General features: G+C 32.1%; 3 protein-coding genes across 3 annotated transcripts; 1 reads left to right on the top strand and 2 right to left on the bottom strand.

The window, feature by feature from the left end:
- Positions 1-120: 120 nt before the first annotated feature.
- Positions 121-1432, bottom strand: LOC11405689 (MLP-like protein 28). Its single transcript, XM_003628144.3, has 2 exons — positions 1214-1432; positions 121-584 (listed from the first exon to the last, which is right to left on the bottom strand). The coding sequence occupies exons 1-2, from the start codon at positions 1398-1400 to the stop codon at positions 301-303; spliced, it is 471 nt and encodes a 156-aa protein (XP_003628192.1). The 5' UTR covers positions 1401-1432; the 3' UTR covers positions 121-300.
- A 7541-nt stretch (positions 1433-8973) lies between these two features.
- On the bottom strand, positions 8974-9998 carry LOC11405690 (uncharacterized). The gene has a single exon (XM_003628146.2). The coding sequence runs from the start codon at positions 9996-9998 to the stop codon at positions 9066-9068; it is 933 nt and encodes a 310-aa protein (XP_003628194.1). The 3' UTR covers positions 8974-9065.
- An 8435-nt stretch (positions 9999-18433) lies between these two features.
- On the top strand, positions 18434-24008 carry LOC11409786 (protein RBL). The gene is made up of 5 exons (XM_003628147.4): positions 18434-18577; positions 18814-18912; positions 21840-22927; positions 23181-23442; positions 23652-24008. Exons 1-5 carry the CDS (start codon positions 18559-18561, stop codon positions 23834-23836), a joined length of 1653 nt encoding a protein of 550 aa, XP_003628195.1. The 5' UTR covers positions 18434-18558; the 3' UTR covers positions 23837-24008.
- The last annotated feature ends 1 nt before the right edge of the window (position 24009 follows it).

Consider the following 24009-nt stretch of genomic DNA (forward strand, 5'->3'; position numbering starts at 1 on the left):
ATTTTCAAAGTGTAGACCCACAATGAGTTAAATCAAATAATCTTCGATTTTTTTACTGAGAGAAAAACACCAATATTGGTTGTTACAAAAATAAAACATATTGCATGTGCAAATATAAACTAAGAAACACAAATATCCATTTATTGATTTGTATCACATAATTTAAGTCACACTCTTAAACCAACACATTCAAACTAAGATCAACATAAGTCCATATGGTATTACCAATACATCACATCACAATAATTATAAAGATAAATACTTAAGCCATTACAACATATTTGTTACTTTCTTTATGACTTATAGAGCTATATTTGTGCCTTTGACAAGATGAGCATCAACTTCTCGAGTGACTTTGCCTAGTAAGTCCATCCAGCCATTTGGTGGGTCAATATCCTCATTGATCTTCTGATATTCAACAGTCCATTTTGCAGCTCCAGTGCCATCACCATTATCAATTACTTGAATGATCAAATTAAAGACCTTATAGTGCTCATCAATGTCTCCACCGAAGAGCTTGAAAGTGATTTTTTTGTTCTGTTCATCAACTTCGATACTCTCATGACATGTGTGTACCTTACCATCTATTGTGATGCTAAAGGCAATTAATACCAATTAAATTAAAAAAAAAAACATTGTATATAGAGTTATGAAAAATATATGGACACATTTTTCAAAAATAACTAATCAAATTAATTACCTTGTTTTCATTTTTCAAATAAAATAGTTTCGAAACAAAAAAATTAATATTAATAATTTATATAATGTTTAGTTGCCTTCTCACACCTCTAGTTTAGGACTCTATGCAAGTATCTGAATATCTTTAAAAGTCTGAATAAGATGCACTCATTACAACCATAAACTCTATCATGTATCTCCTAATGAGTATTTAGCATTTATTTTGACATGAGATACATGATTTTTTAATAAATGAATCAAAAATATCTTTAAGAAGTCTGAATTAGATGCACTCATTTACAACCATAAAGTCTTGATTGTATTTTTGTTTATCTCTCCCTCTTCTTAGATCCTCCATCTTTTGTTGTCTAAATATCACAGTTAATTTACAGCTGAAAAAACTCTATCTTTATCTTTAGGACATAATCTTCTTATAAAGTATGGTCCCTATGCTCTTATTAATTGAATTAAGGATCAATATATAAATAAACAAGATGATATGGAGGCATGTTGATTGAATTAGAAACATAATTACCTATGACATAAGTCCAGTGTTTAACCGAATCATTGTGATGCCAATCTTCACCTTCATGAAGTTTGGCACCATGAACTCTTTCACTAATGTTTTGCACTTCGTGAAGTTCTGATGCAAATAGTTTGAAGAACTTGTCGACGGGTGTTTTGATCCCAAGTTCAGTACTAAGTTTACCGGCGAGCACCATTTCTGAATGAAAAGAAAGAAAAAAAAGAAAAAGAAAAAATAGAAGAAAGAAACTAGGGTTGATATTATGATGAAACTGGATGCAACCCCATGACTTTAAATAGAAATTGCATTACATCATTGAGAAACTAAAGGCAATACTCCCTCCGTTCCTTTTTAATTGTCACTTTTGGATAAATTTTTTGTTCCTATTTAACTGTCACTTTCAAAGTTCAATGCAACATTAAACGTTGTTTTACCAATATTACCCTTAGATATTTATTGCGGAGAAAGAAACATATGAAATGAAATATTAAATTAATAAGGCCATTATAGTAAAAGTAAAAACAATTGTATCAAAAATAGTAACAATTATTGATTGTCTTGGTTTGTGTAAAGGTGACAGCTAGGGTACCCATGGAAGAATGGTGGGTAATTTACTCCAACCAATACACATTAGCCACATAAGCACATTTTTAAGTGGTATCCATGAACTATCTTGACCCCATCAATAAATTGTTCATTTTCATTGGTTGGTGGGTAAATTACCCACCATTCTTCAAAGGTAATCTAGAAAAAATCTTATGTAAAATGTCAAAAAGTGACAATTAAAAAGGAACGAAGGTAATATTTTATTTGAATTTCCAGCATTGATACTCGTATATTCTTTGTTGGCAATAAATTTATGACCAATATTTTATATCAAAGATAAAATCATGGAGATCGAATCAAATATGGTCACTAATCTAACATCAGAGAATTGTTCAAAAAGACTTACGTGGAAGTGTATGCAACGCATGCTTTAAATAGAAATCGGTTACAATATTATTGATATAGGCAATAAATGATATTATGTGGAAAGTGTATGCAACGCCATGCCATATTAGTTACTCCGTTCGTCTCTAAATAATAGTCGTTTAAGATTTGTGCACGATTATTAAAAAAATGATTAATTGTAATGATTTTAATGGTAAAGTTAGTATTATTTACTAAAATATCCTTATTAATTATAGTTAGTGGAGTAGTTAAGTTGGATGAAATTTAATAAATAAAGGTATAATAATGGAAAAAGATAATAAATGTTGCATTGGTATTCTAAAGTGACAATTATTTAGAGAAAAATAAAAAATGCTAAAGTTACAATTATTTGGAGACGGGAATATGACTGTTGCTGCTAGTTAATAGCTCTCATAGGTATTTGTTATTGTTAAGCTATTAGACGATCTAACCCGTGTGATGCATGAATAATTTAGAGTTCGTATAAAAATATTAAATTGACTAAAACCGTCCATAAGAAAATTAACATGGTGAAGTTCCTTACTTATAGGAGGATTAAACAAAAGAGGTACAATCAACCTTTCAAAATAGTCTTTATAAAATGCAAATAAGACCTAAAAGTGAATAAAACTTTGATGGGTATGTTGACTTTTGGTTTACCTTTCTTCAAATTTTCGATCATAGTCTTTTAAGTTTCTCACAGGCTTTTGATGTATTAATGCATATTCAATACTTTGATGGATATATATTCTATGATGGATACATATTCAATTTATGTATTTTTGTCAAATTAATCAATTTTTGCGCTGTCAAAAATCGATTCGTGAGAATTTTGATGAGGCTATTGGAGCATATGTTAGAGACATGGCAAGGAACATACACCTGCTACTTTACCAAATTGACGCCAACTGGTTGATAAAAATGATCATGAAGCAAAATTTGCAGAGGTAGAAGATTAAGAAGTTGGCGAATGCATAATCATTCTAGAGACATATTCCTAAAAGTTCGAACCTAGTCTTATTGCTAAGAAAGACGATTAAAACAAGGGTCTCATTGATCAGTGTCCTCAGGATATTGGTTAAAGAATCTATAAATAGAAATATTTTCTTGAAAATATAAGATGTTATTTTTGATCATGTAATGATTACACAACTTTTTCATGAAAACTTGTTTGTTTTGGATGCTTATAACCAATGCCCTTGGGCACTGGTTAACATTCTCCGTTTTATTTTGAACAGCAAATTTTATTTGAAAACTTGATCCATGCTCAAATTGAACAGAAACCAGTGATTTAGTGAATACAAACTAAAGGCGCCGTATATAGGCAGAACACCCAAAATAAACGCCAAAAAGGCACCTGCTACACACAATACTTAACCTACCTTCAACACCCACTAAAAAAACATCACTACCTAAAACAAACTCCTTCACCAAAAGACCTCTAAAAAAAGATATACATAACCACATATCGTCACTACTCACCCCAAAAATAAACCCCTCTAAATGAAACACTCCGTCCTCATCACTTAATTTGAGCCACTATTCTAAAGATCAATCAACTTCCACCACCTCTCAACCTCAAGTCCACCGAAAGAACACCAAAACAGCCCAAAACCTAAATTGAACCAAAGAACTGACTCCCGATCCGAATCAAAAGCGATCAGCCCACCATACTTTAGGACCAAACCAGACAGGCACCCCTTACCCCTGGTCCACCAGAGGAACACGGAGCCAGCCAAACAAGAATGCAGCTATACGCCAACTCTCGATCTCAAAGCAAAAGTAATCGGCCCACCAGAATCCAGCACACAAAATGTAAGAAAGACGACATATTTTTCGGTGGTGCAAACATCAATAAAAAACTGAAAGGGTTAATATTGATTTTGGTCACTGTATTATTAGCGGATTTCGGTTTTAGTCCCTGTAAAAATAATAGATTTTGTCCTTGTAATTTCAGATTCCTCATTTAACCACGTCAGCAGAATCCGTCCATATGGCATGCTGATTGGACTATTTTCCTTTTTTTTCTTATTTAATTATGACCAAATGGAATTTTTGTTTTTAACATTTATTTTTAAAAGGAAAAAACAATAAAAACAACAAATTTTTTTAAAAAAACATAAGATCAAAAAATGTTTTCACGTTTTCTTATCTCTTCTTCTTCCTCTATCACATTTCCTTCCTCTCTAAACCTAAAATCTCATTTTCATTTTCAGTTTTCCAATTTGTACTTCCGAAATCAGGTGTTCATTTTGGTTCCTTCCTCTCTTTAAATCACCACCACTTTGTCCGATTTTGCGCTGGAGAAGCAATTCGTTTTTTTCATTCTTTTAAAAACATGATGCAGTTTTCAAATTGATTTCAAATCACCAAAACAAATTATAGTCATCGGAACCACCGGAGTCTTCAACGTCGGCGACGGAGGATTTCTTAGATCACAAATATGTTGTTTTTCATTTCTCTCATGACGGTGAGGTTGAATCTGATAGAAAGCAATGAAAATGGGGGATGGAATTATGAAGAGATGAGGGAACATAAATGGGTAGCAAGAACCACAAGAGAGATTGAGCTGAAAACTAAAAAAAATATGAATGAATTTGTAATGGTGTGAACTGTAAAGTAGATCGGTGGAGAGATGGGTAGAAACTAGAAAAAAATTAAAATTGAACTGATGAATTATATAATTGCCCTTTAACTTATTTGGTTTTGAAAAGGAAAAATAGGGGTTTTTTTGTCAAAACATTAAAGGTGTTCAATGCTAAAACACACCTTCACAAAAGTGAGTGGGTGTGTTGTAGCATTCCCATATATATATATATATAGCCAAACAGATCTTGCGTGCGAATATGAAAATTTTCTAGGGATGCACTTTTAATTGAGTAGTATATATATTTTATAGTTTTATTTCATTTTTATCAATACACATGAGTGACATCATACACGAACAAAATTTTACGCAAATCGCAAATGTTTTCGTTTTTGAATGCATTTTTCTAATCTTCAGTAACCAAGAGATGAACATGAAAAACAATGAAATATAATGAGTATAAATCAATAGCATAAACATGATAAAACTAATCAGATGAACGATCTCAGCGGTGACCGGTGGTGATGAACAATGGGTTTGGTGTGGCAGGTTGACGGCTAGGGTTTATTTTTTAGTAGAAATGAAAGAGTCTGACTAATGGTATGTGAAGATGAGATAAAGTGAATGGATTAAAAATTATTTAAAATTATTTTATGTTTAATTTTGGGCCTAACCATGAGTATGTGTGAGGTAGGAATTTATGATAATATTAGTAAAGTAATGAGTGTGGTTATCATCGGATTGGTTCATCGGTTTCACAGATCTCGAAATGAAAAATCATGAACCAAACCAAACTAGATCGGTTTCGATTAGTTCGGATTGGTTTCAAACCGAACCAAACAAGGTTGGATATTTTTCCGGTTTGGACTTTCGGTTTCATTGGTTTTATCCGAACCATTTACACCCCTATCTCTCGTTGATTTTTTCTTCAATTTTCGTCATCCCTTTTTCTGGGATTTTATGGGTTTATTGTTTAGGTTGTTGATTTTGTGGATTTAAAAGTTATCATTTATTTGTTGTTAGATCTGGGTTCAATTCTTACCTCCTTGATTTTTTGTGCTGGTAAAATTCATTTCATTGGTTTGAGCTTGTCTTGTTTTATGGCTTAAATTCATTTCATTGAATAACAATAAATATATAAAATGCAGAGAAAAGAACGAGAACAAGATTTTGTTGCTAAAATTCTTTATGAGTTTGTGTTGCTTGTTGTTTTCATGCGCCATCTTGTTCCTCAATTTAGTTTTAATCGGTGATGTGGTTTTCCTATCTTGTTCCTCAATTTTGTTGCTAAGATTTTTGTGTTGCTTGTTGTTTTCATGCGCCATCTTGTTCCTCTTTTTTTCTCTTGATGTGTGATGTCATTTTTCCCTTCCAAAGCGTGATATTATTTTCTGCCAAAAACGTGAATAATCCCCCTTTGTCCTGAGCGGCTGCCTTCTTCTTATATATAGAATAAAGATAAACGAACACCCCTTTCCCATACACACTTGCTACCACCCCCATGTGGCAATCCACGTGTCTTTTTTTTTTTAAAATTGACCAAACCCTTCTCCCTTCTCTATGAATGCGTCCCACCACAACTTTGTCTGTATTTTCAAAAAAAAATCAACAATCTCATCTCTTCAAACACGATTGAATACCACCACCACCACCTTGTTTTGTATGTTTACGAATTATGAGAAACAAAATACAACAGAAAACATGCAAAATAAAACATCTGAAACACATCTGAATCTCTCAACGGCGACGGTGGCCGAGCCGGAAACATAGGTTTGAATCTCTCAACGGTGACGGCTGCCATTTTCCAATTCTTTTCTCGAAGTTTGCCTAAATCTATGTCATGGTCCCTTAAAAAATGCAAATCTTGAAAAGCATAAATGCAAAAACGTAGATCTGAACGGATAGGCGAAAACTGCGGCGGCTGGCAGCAACAGAGAGGCGATGAAGGTTGGTCGTCATCGTCGCTGGAAACGCCAGTGTCGTTGTTGATGATGGGTCGAGGGTGATGGTCGTAGGATGTTATAGATTTGAGAGCGACGATGAAGGTGGTGGTGAGATTGGAGGGAGGCGATGACGACGGCGTTTGTGTCTGATGGTGATGGGACTGGTTCATGGTTGTGGTTTGTGAAAACAAAAGCGTGAAGGAAGAAGAAAGAGAGGGTGAGAAGTGTCAAAGACAAAATTGCCCCTATTATAATTAATATTAAAAAGACCACATGGGGGTGGTACAAAAGTGGTATGTCCACCTAAGGGTGTTCATATATCACCACTCTTTCTCTTTTTAATCTTCGGATCATCCAATCCAACTTTGGTCAAAGGCCCACTTGTTTTTCAACATTGGCATGTGTTGCTTCACTTATGTTTTCATCCAATTACCAATGTTTCTTCTTACTAGCAAATCTCCAAATAATGTCGTGCCTTATTTTATCTCATTAGCATATGACTATCGATGAATATAATAATAATACTCTTTTTGACTCAAAAAATTAAAAGCTACGGTTTATTTAAAATGACTCTAAATTAAATTCTAAACTAATAAAAATAAATAAAAACTTATAAAAGCACTCTAAAAATGTGATATGACAAAGTGTCATCAATGAACATCCAAGTTAGACAATGAAATATGCATTGTAGACTTGTAGTTTCAAAAACATAAAGTATGATGCCACACAGTAGTATATTTCAGATTGTAAACAAACATGTTCAACTTTTAATAACTCTAACTCGTACGATGTACGGGTATTGCAGAGTTTCATATATAAGTATAAAACTGACTATATTATTAATTTTAGAGTCACATTCAAAGTCATAGAAACAATCAAACTAAGTGATGATTGAGAGTGGTAGACATGCAAAATTTCAAAAAAGCAAATGATGTTTGCATCAACAAAAATGAATATGGAATTAAAGTCATAAATTAAATTATGTGAAAGTAATCAAACGTGAAAATAAACACAATCAAAATGAGTGTTAATGGCTTAAAAAAAGGCCTTTAGGATTGCATATCCATTTTAGAAGAAACAATATATATATATATATATATATATATATATATATATATATATATATATGAGACAGGATCAGTTGACACCTGGTGTCAACAGATTCGTTGACACCAAATCCTGTTCGTCCTTTTTTACATCTTAATGGTTCATATTTATTTGCTTTAATTGTTCACGTGCACACTCTTTAGGAGATAAATGAAATCATGCTCTCTTCTTCTTCCTGAAATTACTCATGCCTGTGTATTTTTCTTTCTTTCAGAAATTGTTTGATCATAACTTTTCTTATTTCGATTTCATAGCCGTTAAAGAATACAATCAAATTTGTAATTACCTTTCTTATTGTTTTCATCTTAAAATATTCATATGATCCAATTTGTGATATGATAGGTATATGTATGCTTGTTTTTATTGATTTGTCCAGAAAAAGGGAACAGATTGTAAGTTGTAATTATGTTTCTCACAATTAAAACTTTACCAAACTTCACTTTATAGTTAACCTGATTATCAATTTTCACTATCGATTAACACCTGATATAAAATTGATTTTATATCAGAAATTCATATGAAGTTGCTTATATTTATTCAATCATGAATTCATGACCAATACATTAAACTAATCGAAGAAAACTCATCAACACTCAAGTATTAAAATAATTTTTTCTTCCAAGACAATGTTTTACCAACTAATATTTCCAATTAGTAAAAAAAAATTAATATTTTCAATTAATTCTAAACGATAATATCTTGAAGTATCTTATTATTTAATTATGGAGTATTTTAACTTTGGACAAGAGAAGAAGAGGATCATGATACGATCTTGTTTCCAGTTTGGGTTTTGTAATCATTAAAAACAATAATAGTGTGTGATTGAAAGAAAGGATACACAATAAATAAAAACGTGTCACTATAATTAACCTTTGATCAAATAAAATAAATGGATAGGATTTGGTGTCAACGAATTCGTTGACACCTGCTGTCAACGGATCCTGTCTCTATATATATATAATACTTATTGTTTCTTGCAAGAACCCAACTTAACAACACCAAAATGTATATTTTGGGGTTGAGATATACGAGCTGCACTTGTATCCCATCGAAATTCCTCATAGATCTCTGATTGGTAACTGATTAATAACTTGTACAATAATTAATTTAAAAATTTCTATGAGATTTTTTTAAACTACACAATTTTACTCATGCAAATCATTATAGTACATAATTTCTTCATTGGAGTACATAATTTTATCTATGTGAACATTAATATTCTCAAACCACCATCAACATGAAAACAAGAAACATAAATATCACATAATTATGGCTAACTAGTAATTCCAAACCCAAAACCAGAAGTCTCTCCAGGAAGTATAACTTTGTCGGTGTTTGTTCTTTTCGGAACAAACTTTCTGACCCACACATGTTTCCTATTGATTGAAAATTTGACTTTAGAAGCTCCTTTCAGAATCATATCAATAGTACTCACCTTATGAAAAATAATTCTTCCGAAAAGTGGTTGCTCATTTGGTTGAGTTTCTTGCATAAACAAAGTCTCAATACAATCTCCATAAGCCATAGTAAAAAATTCTCTAACTTCCCACTCTTCAACACGATACCCTTTCGAAAATGTCACAAACAATGTCCTCTCATCCGCTGGTATGATTCCTCCTCTTCCTCCATTGTTGTTGCTATGTTGTTGCCCTAGTGCACCTGCAATCCCAACCGAACCAAACTGCAGATTTATTGGTCCAGTCGAACCAAACAAAAAATTATTGTTCTCCACCATTCTCTCTGCTATGTTTCTCATCATCGCCCGTTGCATGATATCACCAAATGCCCTCATACATACTTCTTTTCTTGTTTTCTCCACCCCATGAATTGCTTCCATGCAATTCTGACGAAAGAATTTCAGAGAGATTTCATTTTCCATTACGCTCTGAAGAAGTGGAATATCATTTGCTTCAGAAGATAACATTATTGTAGTTAGGGAGGTGTTACTGTTGTTGGTAAGACATGTGAGACATAGCATTGTTTCATCAGCAATCTCATTGATCAAAATAATAGGCAAAGACATAATATTTTTCACAACGTTATGAAAACCAACTTTTTCCAACCAAAGCCACATAGCAAGCAATCGCATGGACTCGGATGGATCACGAGAAAGTTCTGTGACAAGGATTTTGTAGAGGTCTCTATCCACTTGGTGGAACAGAAGAAAATCCTCTTGAGGAACGGTGAAAGAAAGTGGAGGATCCATGGAAGGAAAAATGAAACAATGCTATGTTCAATTTGGAAAACTTGATAACGTTTAAATAGTAATGAATAAGGCATGTTCATGTTCTTGCATTAAGAGACGTGTTTTGTGACTGTAGGTTAGTAAATGGATTATAAAACTTCAAGTATACTCTCATTGCAATTGCAACAGAAACAAAAATCAGTTACATTTACTTTTCCACTAAAGACACATTTTTGAGTGTTTGCCAACTCATGTATATATTGTAGAATGAATATTTCGTGAAAAGAATGTGAGGTACAGCAGTTCAAAAAAACAAAGACTCGAATAAATTGATAATTTGTTGTGATTTTGATGCAAACATAGGACATATAGTGTCTAAAGAAAACATAGAGTAGCACGCAATCATGAATATTGTTGCATATTTCAATATATAAATTATTATTAAGAAACTAAATTAGCGCACTGAAATTAGCATCAAAGAATATCAAACATAAAACCTTGAGAGGAGCACACTCTGAGGTCTCAAGTCAACACCACGAGACCAACCCAAGTGGGTTTTCAATGTATTAAATTTGATTAGAGTTTTCTATAAAATTATAGAAAATACTAACAAATATCCTTTAAAGTATTTTTTTAGGAAATTAAAATAAGTAGTAGGAGTCGTAATTATGTATAGAAACTTGTGCGTTTATGTTTAAGACAATTTTTTATGGATTTCTTAAACAATCTCTTTAAAGCACTTTTGCACTTTTTAGCATGGCTTACAATTATAATATGTTAACTTATTTATTATAGACAAATGTGTAACTAAACTATTCTAATCATTTCATTGTTTGAGTTAGTAGTGCATCTTTCACACAATCCAACATTGGAAGGTCTGACAAGTCATTTGAAGAATGAACAAGAAAACATATTTGTAATCGTAAAAGGATCTAATTTAACAAGGTTTTGAAAGAGAATCTTGCTAAGGACTCTAACTTAATGAGGATTGAGTTAATTAAGAAATAAAAATACAACTATTGATAAAATAAAAATAATATTTACAGTATTACAAATTTAGAAGATGGATTTTTTACTTAGTTTCTAGTGTAATAATATACACTATTTGTAAAAAAAATTCCTTTTAGTATAGTAATGTTGTCTTCGTGTGATCATAACTTACTTGATAAGAATATTGTATTATATATATAGGGGTTAGAGTTTGAACCATGGATTAACTACTTATTCACCATAAGGGTGAAATTCTAACTACTAAGCTACTTCGAAATATATATATATATATATATATATATATATATATATATATATATATATATAAGAATGTTAATTTTTTTTAGAAAGAAAGATAATAATGTTATTGTAGAATCCCTAAAAAAAAAATTATGTTATTGTAGATAACATGTTAGTATTCTTTATAAATAATTTTTTTTTTAACAAAGTATTCTTTATAAATAATTAACTTGATTTGATGCTCCGATAGATATTACTTTTTCAATAATATATTGTACAATGAATATTTAGTGAAAAGAATGTGAGGTACATCGGTACAAAAAAACAAAGATTCATAAAAATTGATAATTTGTTGTGATTTTGATGTAAAAATAGGACAGATAGTGTCAAAAGAAAACATAAGGTATCTAGCAATCATGAATATTGTGGCATATTTCATTATATTAATTATTCTTAAGAAGCTAAATTAACGCACCAAAATTAGCATCAAGGTATATCAAACCTGAAAACTTGAGAGGAGCACACTCCGAAGTCTTAAGTCAACACCATCAGACCAATTCAAGTGGGTTTTCAATATATTAAATTTGATTAGAGTTTTCTATATAATTATAGGGAATGCTAACAAGTGTCATTGAAGTATTATTTAGGAAATTAAAATAAGTAGTAGAAATCGTAACTATGTACAAAAACTTGTGCATTTATGATTAAGACAAATATTTGAGTTGTATTTCCAAGACAAATTTTTTTCTTATGGATTTTAGTTGACAATTATAATATATTATTCTTTGCAAAAAGAAAACTTATTTATTATAAACTGATGTGTAACTTAATTATTCTAATTTCATTGTTTGAGTTAGTAGTGCCTCTTTCACAATATCCAGCATTGGAATGTCTATTAGTCATTTGAAGAATGAATAAGAAATCATATTTGTAACCGTAAAAGGATTTAATTGAACAATATTTTGATAGAGAATCTTGCTAAGGACTACAACTCAATGAGAATTGAGTTAATTAAGAAATAATAATACAACTATTGATAAAATAAAAACAACACTCAGATTCCCTATTGAATTGACTCTAGGCAATCATTTGTGTCCGTTTACACTTAATTACAACAAAAAATTAGAAGCTTAATTGTATAACACTCAGATTCCCTATTGAATTGAGACGTTCAAATGTAGAATCTTAATTAACACAATCAATTATCAATATTCAACAATCACAATTTACAAACTAGACAAGCTCAAACGAATAAAACAAAGTAACTCTAAGAAACACAAAATATATGAATTAATGATTAGAAACCTAATTGACGTTCAATTGTGATAAAATTGAGTTTAAAATGATCTTAATTCAATGAATTAAGATTAGGTCATGTTTTAAAAGGAATCACAATTAAATCAACTGGTAACAAACATTAAACTTCATATACAACAATTAATGCAAAATTAAAGAGGAAAGAGAAGAGAAGAACACTGAAATTTTTATAGTAGTTCCCCATTTCGTCCTCGCTTCGAGGAAAATCTACTCTTCTTGATAAAATATGTCTCTATCAAGGATTTTCACTATTGTTGAAATTTGACTACAATTGTTGTGATTACAAAGAATTCTCTCAATTACCCTAATCTTCAATCCTAAGCAACCACATCTCCCCATCTTCAAGTAACCCTTGAATTGATGATTCTCCAAGTCTTCGAAACTCAAACTCACATGCAATCCTTGAAGTTCTTCACCTCGAACTCTTTTTTGCTATGTTCGGAGCTTGGATCCCCTTGAACTTGAGAAGATATTAAAGAACCCTTGATCCCCTTGGAGGTGGAAAGAAATCACTCGATTCACTATGGACCCTTGATTCTCAATCAAGTTCCTTGAATGAAACCAATCTACAATACCAATAGCACTCTAACAAACTATGACTAAAAGACCACAAATATTCTTAAAAAAACGTGTGTAATCTGAAGAACTAGTGGAAAGAGATGTTTGAATACTCAAGAGAGATAGTTGCAATTGATTTAGTAGTTTGAGTGTTGTGAGGATATAGATATATATATAGAAATGAGAGGATAGTGCAAATTTTTAGCAAAAAACAAAGTAGTAATTCGAATCAATAAAAGTCTTATCCTATTCAAACATGTCCAAATGAGAAAATCTTGAGCATGAAGGTTAATATGATTCAAAAAATGTTTGAATCAATTCAAATTAACCTAGATGAAGATTGATACAAATCAAAGAAGTGTGATTCAAAAAATTTGAATCAATTCAAATTAACCTTAAGTGGCTTAAGCTCATGACTACATGATTGATTAAGATTGTTTGGAAACTTGTAATTTGTCTATGTTGTTAGTCTTGGGGATTATCAATGTTGGTCGTTTGCCACTTGATACGATTTTGGTCGGAATGGTTCTTGTAAGTCAATAGGTTTATGATTTATTGAGATTATTCTTCTATGATTGAGTGAATTTGTATGAATGAATGATTATATGTTGGATATGATGTTTATCATGGAATGTTGTATGTTCTCTTACTTAGGATGTAAGAAATGTTTGAAATAGTAAAACTGTATGAGATAGTTGATGTTGAATGACATTGTTGATTATTGATGATCATGTTGATGTGGTGATAATGAATCTTATGATTTGATTGTGTATGGACATGTTTTCTTGCTAATGCAAATGTTGTGGAGATGATCAATATATTTGGAAGTTGTCCTCTATATTGTGGGAAAATTGTGGGGTGATGTCGCATTATCGAGTCTTTGTTACATGTCTATGCATCATAGTCGTGTTGAGATTTTATATGATGTTTTTGTTGCTTCATTGGGCTCCGGCCTAGCAGAGATCATTTAGTGATCTAGTTTTGTGGACTTCGGTCTTGCAGAGATCCATTAGTGATCTAGATTGTGGGCTTCGGCCTTGCAGAGGCCTTTGAAGGTCTAATAGGTGACGACCTTGAAGTGAAATGGTACCACATGCATATATGTGTCGAACTAGGTGCATATCATGACATGAGTCTTATTGGTGAAATGTGATTGATGATTGTGTATAAATAAATGTGATTTGATGATTGTTCATGACACTTGTGATTGGTGATTAATTGATGTGAGATATTGAAATTATAGTGTGAATACATTTGTGATTTTATTATCGGATTAAATACATGATATTTAAATTGAATCATTCATGTTAATTGTTATGTGGATTATGATGATGTAATACTTACCCCCAGTGGTTTTGACCGACTACCTATCTGTATGGATGTGTAGACGCTGTGCAGGATTAGTTGCTCTGGTGAGTTCTTGTTGCTTGGTGGATATCGGGAGCTATCTCCGGTATCGTTGTTAGTCGAGTCTAGGTTGGCTCTGATCTAGGCGTCTGTTAGATTTCCTAGATTTATCTGTTGGATTTTTATTTCATGTTGGAGATTTGCCCGTTGTTGGGATTTTGAGATTCATCTATGTTGATGTAATAATTGATTTATGACATGTATGTCTCGAAGTATTCTGGTTTATATCCGCTGCGACTGTTGAGATTTTTTATGCATTCATGTTGAATTTGAATTTTGTATGATGACGTAGCATCTATTTCTTGAATAAATGAATTATTCACATGTTTTATTGCTTTAATAGAAATAGGGTGTTACATTGCACAATGTGGAAAATTTGACAAATTTCAAACAATTGTGAAACGTTAACGCATGATCGATTTTGTGCAATGTTACCAAATAATTGATAAACTATGAAATGTTGATGTTTGTGATTGCTGGATGTTGTTGTTTCAATTTGATTTCATGCAGAATTGCCGTTTAAAATTACAGGTACAAACAAGCCAAAATGGTCGGAAAAACCATTGCAGACTGCACCGGTTCTGTTTACTGGTGTGAACTAACTGCCGCCGGAGGCTTTTAGGTAATTTTCATATGTTATTATGAACATTTGTATGTTAGAAAAACAATTTTCTAAACCCTTTGATCATTATAAATCAAAATAGGCCCTTAGATGATGAAAGCCCATTAAACCTTATAATGAATCACATACATGTAAATTTTCTTTCCTTTTCTTCATCTTCTTTCTTCTTCATCTTCATAACCTTGGTACATATTCAAACCAAGAAATTAAAAACTCATATTATTTTTTCAATCTTCATCTCTTCTTCTTCCAAAACCCATAAATCCCAAAATTACTTAATCTTTAAATTAAAAATTCATCTACTCAAAAACAACAACACTCAACACATAATTTTATCACTACACCACCATCGTTACCAAAAACAACTTCTCCATATAGGGGTCTTAAATAAAACTCTGGGTCTTATAAGACCCTGAAAAAAATTCTTTCTAATAGGGATACCTAATACATATCGGGTCTTAAATGGTTAAGACTCTCCCATGTGAGATGGTTTAAAGTTCATAAGTAAGGAATTTTAGTTTAGTCTTTTGTTGTCGATACAACATTTTGATATTGTAAATTTACTTCTTTATATAGTATTCCAACATATAATAACTTTGTCGAAATCTATAAATAAGAGAAAATTTCACATTATTACATTTTGTGTATCATTACTTCATGTGATATCTAACATTGGTTGTTGACTAATTAAATGTAGTATCAGCAATATCTCGACAAGACATACGTAGAAAACGTGACATCTTCGATTCAACTATCTATGTTAAACGATTGATGGTCAATTATCTCCCTAAAATTCTAAGTTTTGTCAATTATCCCTCTGATATTAACAAAACTTCAATTACCCCTCTGAAATTGCACGACGTTAATCAATTTATCCCCTCCATCAAATTATTCTGTTAGTCAACATGACATTTTGCAAATACTCACCTAAAGTTTTGTACTTATGTGCAAAATACCCCTTAAACTTAAAAATTTATATATTTTTTCCTTATACTTGACACTTAATGTGAAATATATATATTTTTTTTCTTATACTTGACACTTAATGCCCCTGACGTTTCTTATATTTTTTTTTTTATAAAAACATTTTATAAAATTCAAATACATCTACTTAACTTCAAAATTAACATTTCTCTTAATCCAAGATACATGCATACGCTTCAATCAAATCCATTAATAACCTGGTAATCCAACACATAAGTTGAACTGTTGAAACCAAACTAATCAGCAAAATATTAAATTAAAAATGTTCAAATCTGACAACTTTTTTTTTTTTTTTTTAAAAAAAGAAAATACCAAAGATTGCTAACTTAACATATCTAAAAAGTTACCGTATTCCTACACATGTTTAAAGGGAGAAATATAGAATACAATAATCCTTTTTAAACTTACATTTGTACAGCATCCAACTTTGAATGGTGTAATAACTAGCATTATCTGTACACGAGAACATCAAATAGAAATGCTAGCAACAAATGCTACAATTTAATAAATGTTACATTCATTGCAACACTCATCTTAAACTGTACAATGCAAGCTAATACCGTACTATAAGATGTATGCAATCAACTGCAATTAACACCACACTTTAGCTGAAATCTACTAAAGAACAACAGAAAAAAAAACAACTATTGAAATCTATGCATTTTCATGATGCATATTTGAATCTATGAAATGAAACAAATACTCCTTCTATCTCACATTAAGGTCAAGTATAAGAAGAAAAAAAATAATAATTAAGTTAAGGGGTATTTTGCACATAAGTGCAAAACTTCAGGGGGTATTTGCAAAACGTCATGTTGGCTAACAGAAGAATTTGACGGAGGGGGTAAATTGATTAATGTTGTAGAATTTCAGGGGGTAATTGAAGTTTTGTTAATTTCAAGGAGGTAATTGACAAAACTTACAATTTCAGGAGGATAATTATCTATTTACTCTTTAAATATTACAACATAATCATTATAGCCATATGCTATATACTATTACATTAAATTTTCATGTGATTTACCAAATTTTAGATTATGATAACCTCAAAGTGATGAATCATATGATCTCAAAACACACGTTGATTTTGGAGCAACTTTGATAAACAATATTCACATTAAGATCATGAATAAAATACACAATTACATTTTATTGTTTATTTTTGAAGTTTACAAAGAAATTTAACTTAAGTAAAACACACACGTTTGATCATCACTTACTTGTGTTACCTTTTTCCCCGACTCAATGTGTCGGCATACTTAAATCGCTCTTTGTTGTCTAATCGTTATTGGCATTTGGCAGTCTTAATTTGAGTGGATTCACCAATTCTTTTTGAAAAAGTCAAGCTAATTCATTGAAATTTGCATTGAGAAGAATCGAACATAAGACTTCGAAAATAATAATTTAACACACTTCGAAAAAGATTGTCTTGCGGGTCTATTTTAATATAATAAAAAATTGAATACATATTTTTCACTATTTTTTATTCACAATTTCATTAACATGTAGTTTTAAATCCTATTATAAAATACGAAACAATCCAAAATAAAATTAAAATATGTGAAAAATTACTAAAGACAATAAAGCATGGTTATTTAAAAGTTAATTTTATATTCTAAATTATAAAATCAATAGAAAAATATTTAAATTTAATTATCATTGACATTTAAATTATAAAAAAATGGATTAATTTTTCTTAAATGGTGGTTCAAAATTAATATATATCATAAAAATATTTATTTATGTTAAAATTGATTAATGTGTAGTGCATATTTCATTATTAAGGGAGGAGGTTGTAATCCAAGCATCTTATAAGGAAGGGGATATAAATTTTACTTTTCAAGGGAGGTGAATGTATATTTTAACATAAGAGGGAAGAGGAGTGTAATTCAAACATATTTGAGGGGATGAATGTGTAATTTACTCTATAACAAATATTTACACCAACCATTACGAATTAAATACAATTTTACAAACTCAACATCATTTGGATTAGATGGTTAGAAATCTTTTACGACTTAACCAGAGATCCTAAGTTCATGTTCAGTCTCGAGAATGCAACAAAAGAGCAATGTGAACCAACACAATCCCATTCCGTTTGAAGGATAAGTCTTTACAATTACACACAAAATTACTCGATTCATATGAAAAATAAAAAGAAAAATACTCTTGAATTAATTTTTACTTTTTCGGTCAAACTTTTTAATTATTTTTTTTGGTCAAACTCTTTAATTATTTTTATAAAAGATAAATAAATTAACAAAATCAATGTATTTTCCTTATAAAAAAAAAAATATCGATGTATTTTTGTCTATATTTTATTTGAAGGATGTATTTGGTCTTTTATACAAAAGGACCGGATTATACGTTTAAGAGTGACGTTTTTGGACTGTTTGTCTCACTCTCACAATTTCGCTTTCCCTCTCTCACTCTCCTTTGCAACTTCGAGCTTCTCTTGAAACGATGAACAACTCCATTATCGGTTAGTTTTTCTCTTTTCTTCTCCTAATTTTTGAAAATGATTATGATTATAACCTCATTACTTATTATTAGGGCATGATTTCTTTCTAATTGTTTTGAAGAGTTAAATATATGTAATGTAGCCACAAAATCATAATTTACTTACCCTAATGTTTTATTTATGTCACTTTGATTTTTAGTTTCTTATGCTAAGTTCTGATAATGTTATTAATATTAATTATGGTTTGGATTATGAAGATCCGTTGCAAGGTGATTTTCCTGAAGTGATAGAGGAGTATCTGGAACATGGAATTATGAAATGTATTGCTTTCAATCGTCGTGGTACCCTTCTTGCTGGTAAAATTCACTATAACCTTCTTTTTTGTATGCTTGTTTGAAAAAAAATATTGTGTATTTTAGTGACCGTTTTATAGGGTTTTATACTGCTGTTGACTGATGCGGCGAATCCTGTTTAAAATAAAAGGCAGATTTGATTTTTTATTTTAGGGTTAATACCTCAAGTAGCCCCTGTAATTTGAGCGAGGTCTGAAAATTTGCCAAATCGCAGGGGTTATTTGAGGTGTTAACCATTTTTTTATGGTGGTTTGAAAACATTGTGTATTTTAGTGACCAAAATACCCTTTATCTAGTTGGTTTGGAAAGAAATAGGTTTAATTGTATGTTGTAGTTATGTCAAATTTACAGGGTTTTATCGAGGTTTATATTGTGGTTGCATCGTAATTCATCACATTGTATAGAATTGTGGTCGAATGATGTGTGTGCAATCGCAGTGGCGTTGCAATGGCAAAGGCATCAAAATATTTGATGTCACTGTGACGGCAACAATAATGGTTTGAACTATATCAAAGCTCGGGTTTCTGCTAGTGATTGTGGGAGCCTGTGTTTAAATTCTAGTTGACGCTTAGTCATGTGATTGTCTGTTGCTTTGTGAATTTGTTATTCCTTGTAGTAAATAGCAGCTGTAGCGGCTTTGCGTAGCCTTTTTGAGTCGTAACCAAATAGCATAGCAAAGGAATAAGAGTTGTAGCAGCCGCTATAGTGACGTTCTTGAGAAAACCATAATATGCCCTCATGTTATTGCCATTCACTCTGTTTTTATTTGGACATCTTAAAAATTTACTTTATAATGGATTTGAACATAGCTACATAATTCGCTAGACTGCCTGAGAACCGCCTACCGATTTGGGTGTGCTTTTTCTGTGGTACAGTGTCCTCTTAGATTTGATTCTTGGGCTAGCGTTTTTTGTCCAATTTGTGGGTGTTTTTTTCTTGATCATGTACACTTTGTAAGTCTTGGGATTGGCCGCTGTTTTGTGGTGACTTTCCCTTACTGAATTTCGGTTGTCCCTATATTGTGTTTGTTCCTTGTATTGCCTTCATGCACTTCTTGTGTAGTGAACTTTTTTAATAAAGTTTTGCTGATTTAAAAAAAAGGAAAATTTTATTTTATATTTTATATTCAAAACATTGAGCTTGAATCTGGACTTGATTGGTCGTCGTCCGACTGCTACGAGACTGTGAGTTTCATTGACGCGGCTGCAATGGTATTGCTATTGCGGAGGCATCATAATCTCTGGCTTTTTCCAATGATGATGGGGGTCTGTGTTTAAATTCTAGCATTTTAATTTGGGTTTAAGTTAATATTTTATGTATCTTGCTGTTGAGTTCTTACAAATAGAGCAGCCTGGTAAATTTTTATGTGGAGAAGTAAGCTGATTTTGTACGCAAGGGATGCTAAGTCACATGATCTTTTGTTATTTTGTAAATTCGTTTACAACAACAATCAAGCCTATCTCTGTAGTAAATAACGGCTGCTATAGTGGCATTGCACACCATTTTTTGTGCAGCGGCCAAATAGCATAGAAGTCGAATAACAGTTATAGCAGTCGCTACAATGAATTTCTTCAAAAAACCCAAATTTGCCCACAACTTATTGTCATTCACGCTGTTTTTGTTTGAACTTCTTGGTGGTCCTTTCGCCCTAAAGCTTATTTACTTTATAATGGATTTTAAATATGTAGATAATAATGAACTTTGATTATTGGTTATGAATATCTTTAATTTTGTGAATTCTTCTATTTTTGAATTTCCCATGTGTGCGTTAATACAATATTAATTTCATCAATTGTTTCATTAAACTTTGAAGTAGTGGCCATACCGCTACACACTATACAGCTATATCATTTTGGTGGTTTTGGTTACACTCCGCCGTTCTTCAATGATCATATAGATCTTACAATATTTTGGGTATTTAATTTGTATATGTAAGATCGATTGGTTGCCCTAATTAGGAAAAATGTTGGGAGCAGATTGCCAATTGCAGATTTATGCTATAATTGATGCCAAATTAGCTATACTCTCTGTTTTCATCCGAAAATCCCTAATCCACTCTGCCCAGAGTCCAATTACCCTGTAACGTCTCAATTTCTGCAGTTTCTGTCGAGGTTTGAAGTGTGTATAAGGACGGAGAGTCTAGGACTCATGGATAGTTTTCTGTATTGATATCCGCTCTATATCACATTGATACTAGGGCAGAGATTGATTGTTTAGCAATAAAGATTATATTTATACGTTTATCCTGTTTTCTGGTCCAATTCTATTGTAATGCCATGAGTATGATCTCAAATGCTATATATTGCTATTGTCATCGATATGATTGTATGGAAAGTAAAAAGATATTGGTTCTCTCAATGGTAATTAATTGAAGAGATTTGTTCCTCGTTTTACGGTGATCCAACTTTGGTATTTTCATAAAATCATTAGGTTGTAAACATTCAAGTGGTTATAATGCATTAGACTGTTCTGTGATACCATTAATGATGGTACAGATTTAGAAGTGTAAATTCATACTTGAAACTGTCCATTCTTCTAATCTTTTTGTCATTTGCCTATTTCTTTTATGTCAACTTCCTAAACCTTTTGCGATGAGTTTGGTCAGCACGTATGTGTGTTGCATGTAATCTATCTGGAAAAGAAAAATTCAGTGCGTTCAAGTATATACCGTAAAAAGTTTTGAGTATACTTTATTTATTTTCCTAGTGGGATTAGATTTCAGGAGGTAGTATTAGTGAGTGTATATCTTTCTGGTCAACGCGTTTTTTTTTTCCTTCCCTACTTTGAAGCATATATGCTTAAATTTGCATTTGAATGTGTGGATTGGATTAAAATATAGCATGTGTTGCTCTTTTATGAATTATTCACTCAAGGTATTCTACATTACCAACATTCTCACTCATGTTACTTGATTTGATAAATTTAATCAGCTGGCTGCAATGATGGAAGCTGTGTTATTTGGGATTTTGAAGTCAGGGGCGTTGCTAAAGAGCTTCGAGATAATGAATGCTGTTCTCCCATCACCAGTATTTGTTGGTCAAAGGGTGGTAATCGAATTCTTGCATCTGCTGCAGACAAGTCATTATCCCTGTGGGACGTCTTGAGTGGTAAAAGGATAAAAAGAATAGTTTTGCAGCAAACCCCTTTACTAGCCCGTCTTAATCCGGGATCCTCCAAATCATCTCTCTGCTTGGCGTGTCCTCTCTCACGTGCTCCAATGATTGTTGACTTAAACACTGAAAATACAACTTATCTTCAAGTTTCTGTCTCTGACAAACCAAGTGGACCAAACCCTGCCTCACGCAACAAGGGTTCTGATGGAAGTACCTCCTTCACACCTACTGCAGCATGTTTTAGTAAGTATGGAAACCTTGTTTATGTGGGAAACTCGAAAGGTGAAATTCTTGTAATTGACAGTAAAGATGGCGAGGTACATGCCATGGTTCCTATCTCTGGTGGTTCAGTAGTGAAGAACATTGTATTCAGCAGGAATGGACAGTATCTTCTAACAAACTCAAATGATCGAGTAATCAGAATCTATGAAAATCTGCTTCCGCCAAAAGATGAAGTTAGAGCACTAGCTGAACTGAACGAGAACCTCGGTGATCTAAATGGTGTAGAGAAGTTGAAGGCTGCAGGATCAAAATGTTTAACTTTGTTCCGTGAGTTTCAAGATGCAATCACGAAGGTGCACTGGAAGGCACCCTGTTTCAGTGGTGATGGTGAGTGGGTTGTTGGTGGTTCTGCTAGCAAAGGAGAGCACAAGATTTACATATGGGATAGAGCTGGACATCTTGTGAAAATCCTTGAAGGGCCTAAGGAAGCCCTTATTGATTTAGCGTGGCATCCTGTACGTCCAATTGTTGTGTCTGTTTCTTTGTGTGGCATAGTTTATATCTGGGCCAAAGAGTACATTGAGAACTGGAGTGCTTTTGCTCCTGATTTCAAAGAGATTGAGGAAAATGAGGAGTATGTGGAGCGAGAAGATGAATTTGATTTGAATCCTGACACTGATAATGTATGTGAACATTATATGGTCATAGGTCTTATTATTTTCCGATTGCCTCAAAAGAACAAAAGAAACATCTTCTTCTTTCTTAAATAACCTCTCAGTAGGATTCAAATCCAGCTGAAGTTCTGACCATCTGTCATATAAAAAAGACTGGCCGGCTCTTGTAGGATTCCCAAGAAATTCTTTGATTTCTTTTGGAAACAAATCATTATTCATTCTTTTCCTTTTTATGGTCTCAATCAAGTTCATATCCTTGCAGGTAAAAGGATCTGATGTCAATGAAGATGAGGACGTTGACATTGTGACAGTCGAGAAGGATCCTAATTTCAGCGACTCTGATATGTCTGAGGAAGAGCTACGTTATCTACCAGTATCTCCCATTCCCGATGTTCCTGAACAGGAAGACAGGCTTTTAGATAGTTCTTCAAAGATTGGGGACAGCAATAACTCTGGATCACCATTTTCAGAAGAAGTGGTAGCAAATGGACACATGATGAGTCATGCCTCAAGTCCACTTGAAGGTAATGTCACACCATGCAAAATATGCTTGTAACGGAGTATTTTCATTCTTAAGAATCCCAATGTTTTAATTGAACTGTTGAAACACTTTGTCAGGCCTTTATGAGTTTAGGTTTCTTCCCCATGCTGTTCTCAGAATTTGAATATTTCAAATACATTGATTCTGTTAGTGTTTGCATTTTTGACATTTTGCCTTCAATATTATTTATAGATGATGCTGTGGGAACAAGAATTAAAAGAAGGCGGAAACCATCAGAGAAGGTGTTGGAGTTGCAGGCTGAAAGAGACAATAAAACCTCAAACTCTAGCAAACCATCAAGAACCAAAACTAAATCTTTTGTTGATGAGAGCAATGGTAATGATTTTTATTATGATGATGACCTGTCTGATGAATGACAGCAGATTGTAATACAAAAGTACATTTTTTTAAATTTCTTTAGAATTGCTTAGCAAATTTTCATCAGGTGGGTTCAAGTTATATATAAATATGATTGAGTTGGTCATGCAAGCAAACGTTTTGTTGTTTAGATATACCGAATTCAACCCAACATCTGAGAACATTGAACAAG

This window comes from Medicago truncatula, chromosome 8, assembly GCF_003473485.1.
Source record: "Medicago truncatula cultivar Jemalong A17 chromosome 8, MtrunA17r5.0-ANR, whole genome shotgun sequence".
Taxonomy (NCBI): Eukaryota; Viridiplantae; Streptophyta; class Magnoliopsida; order Fabales; family Fabaceae; genus Medicago; species Medicago truncatula.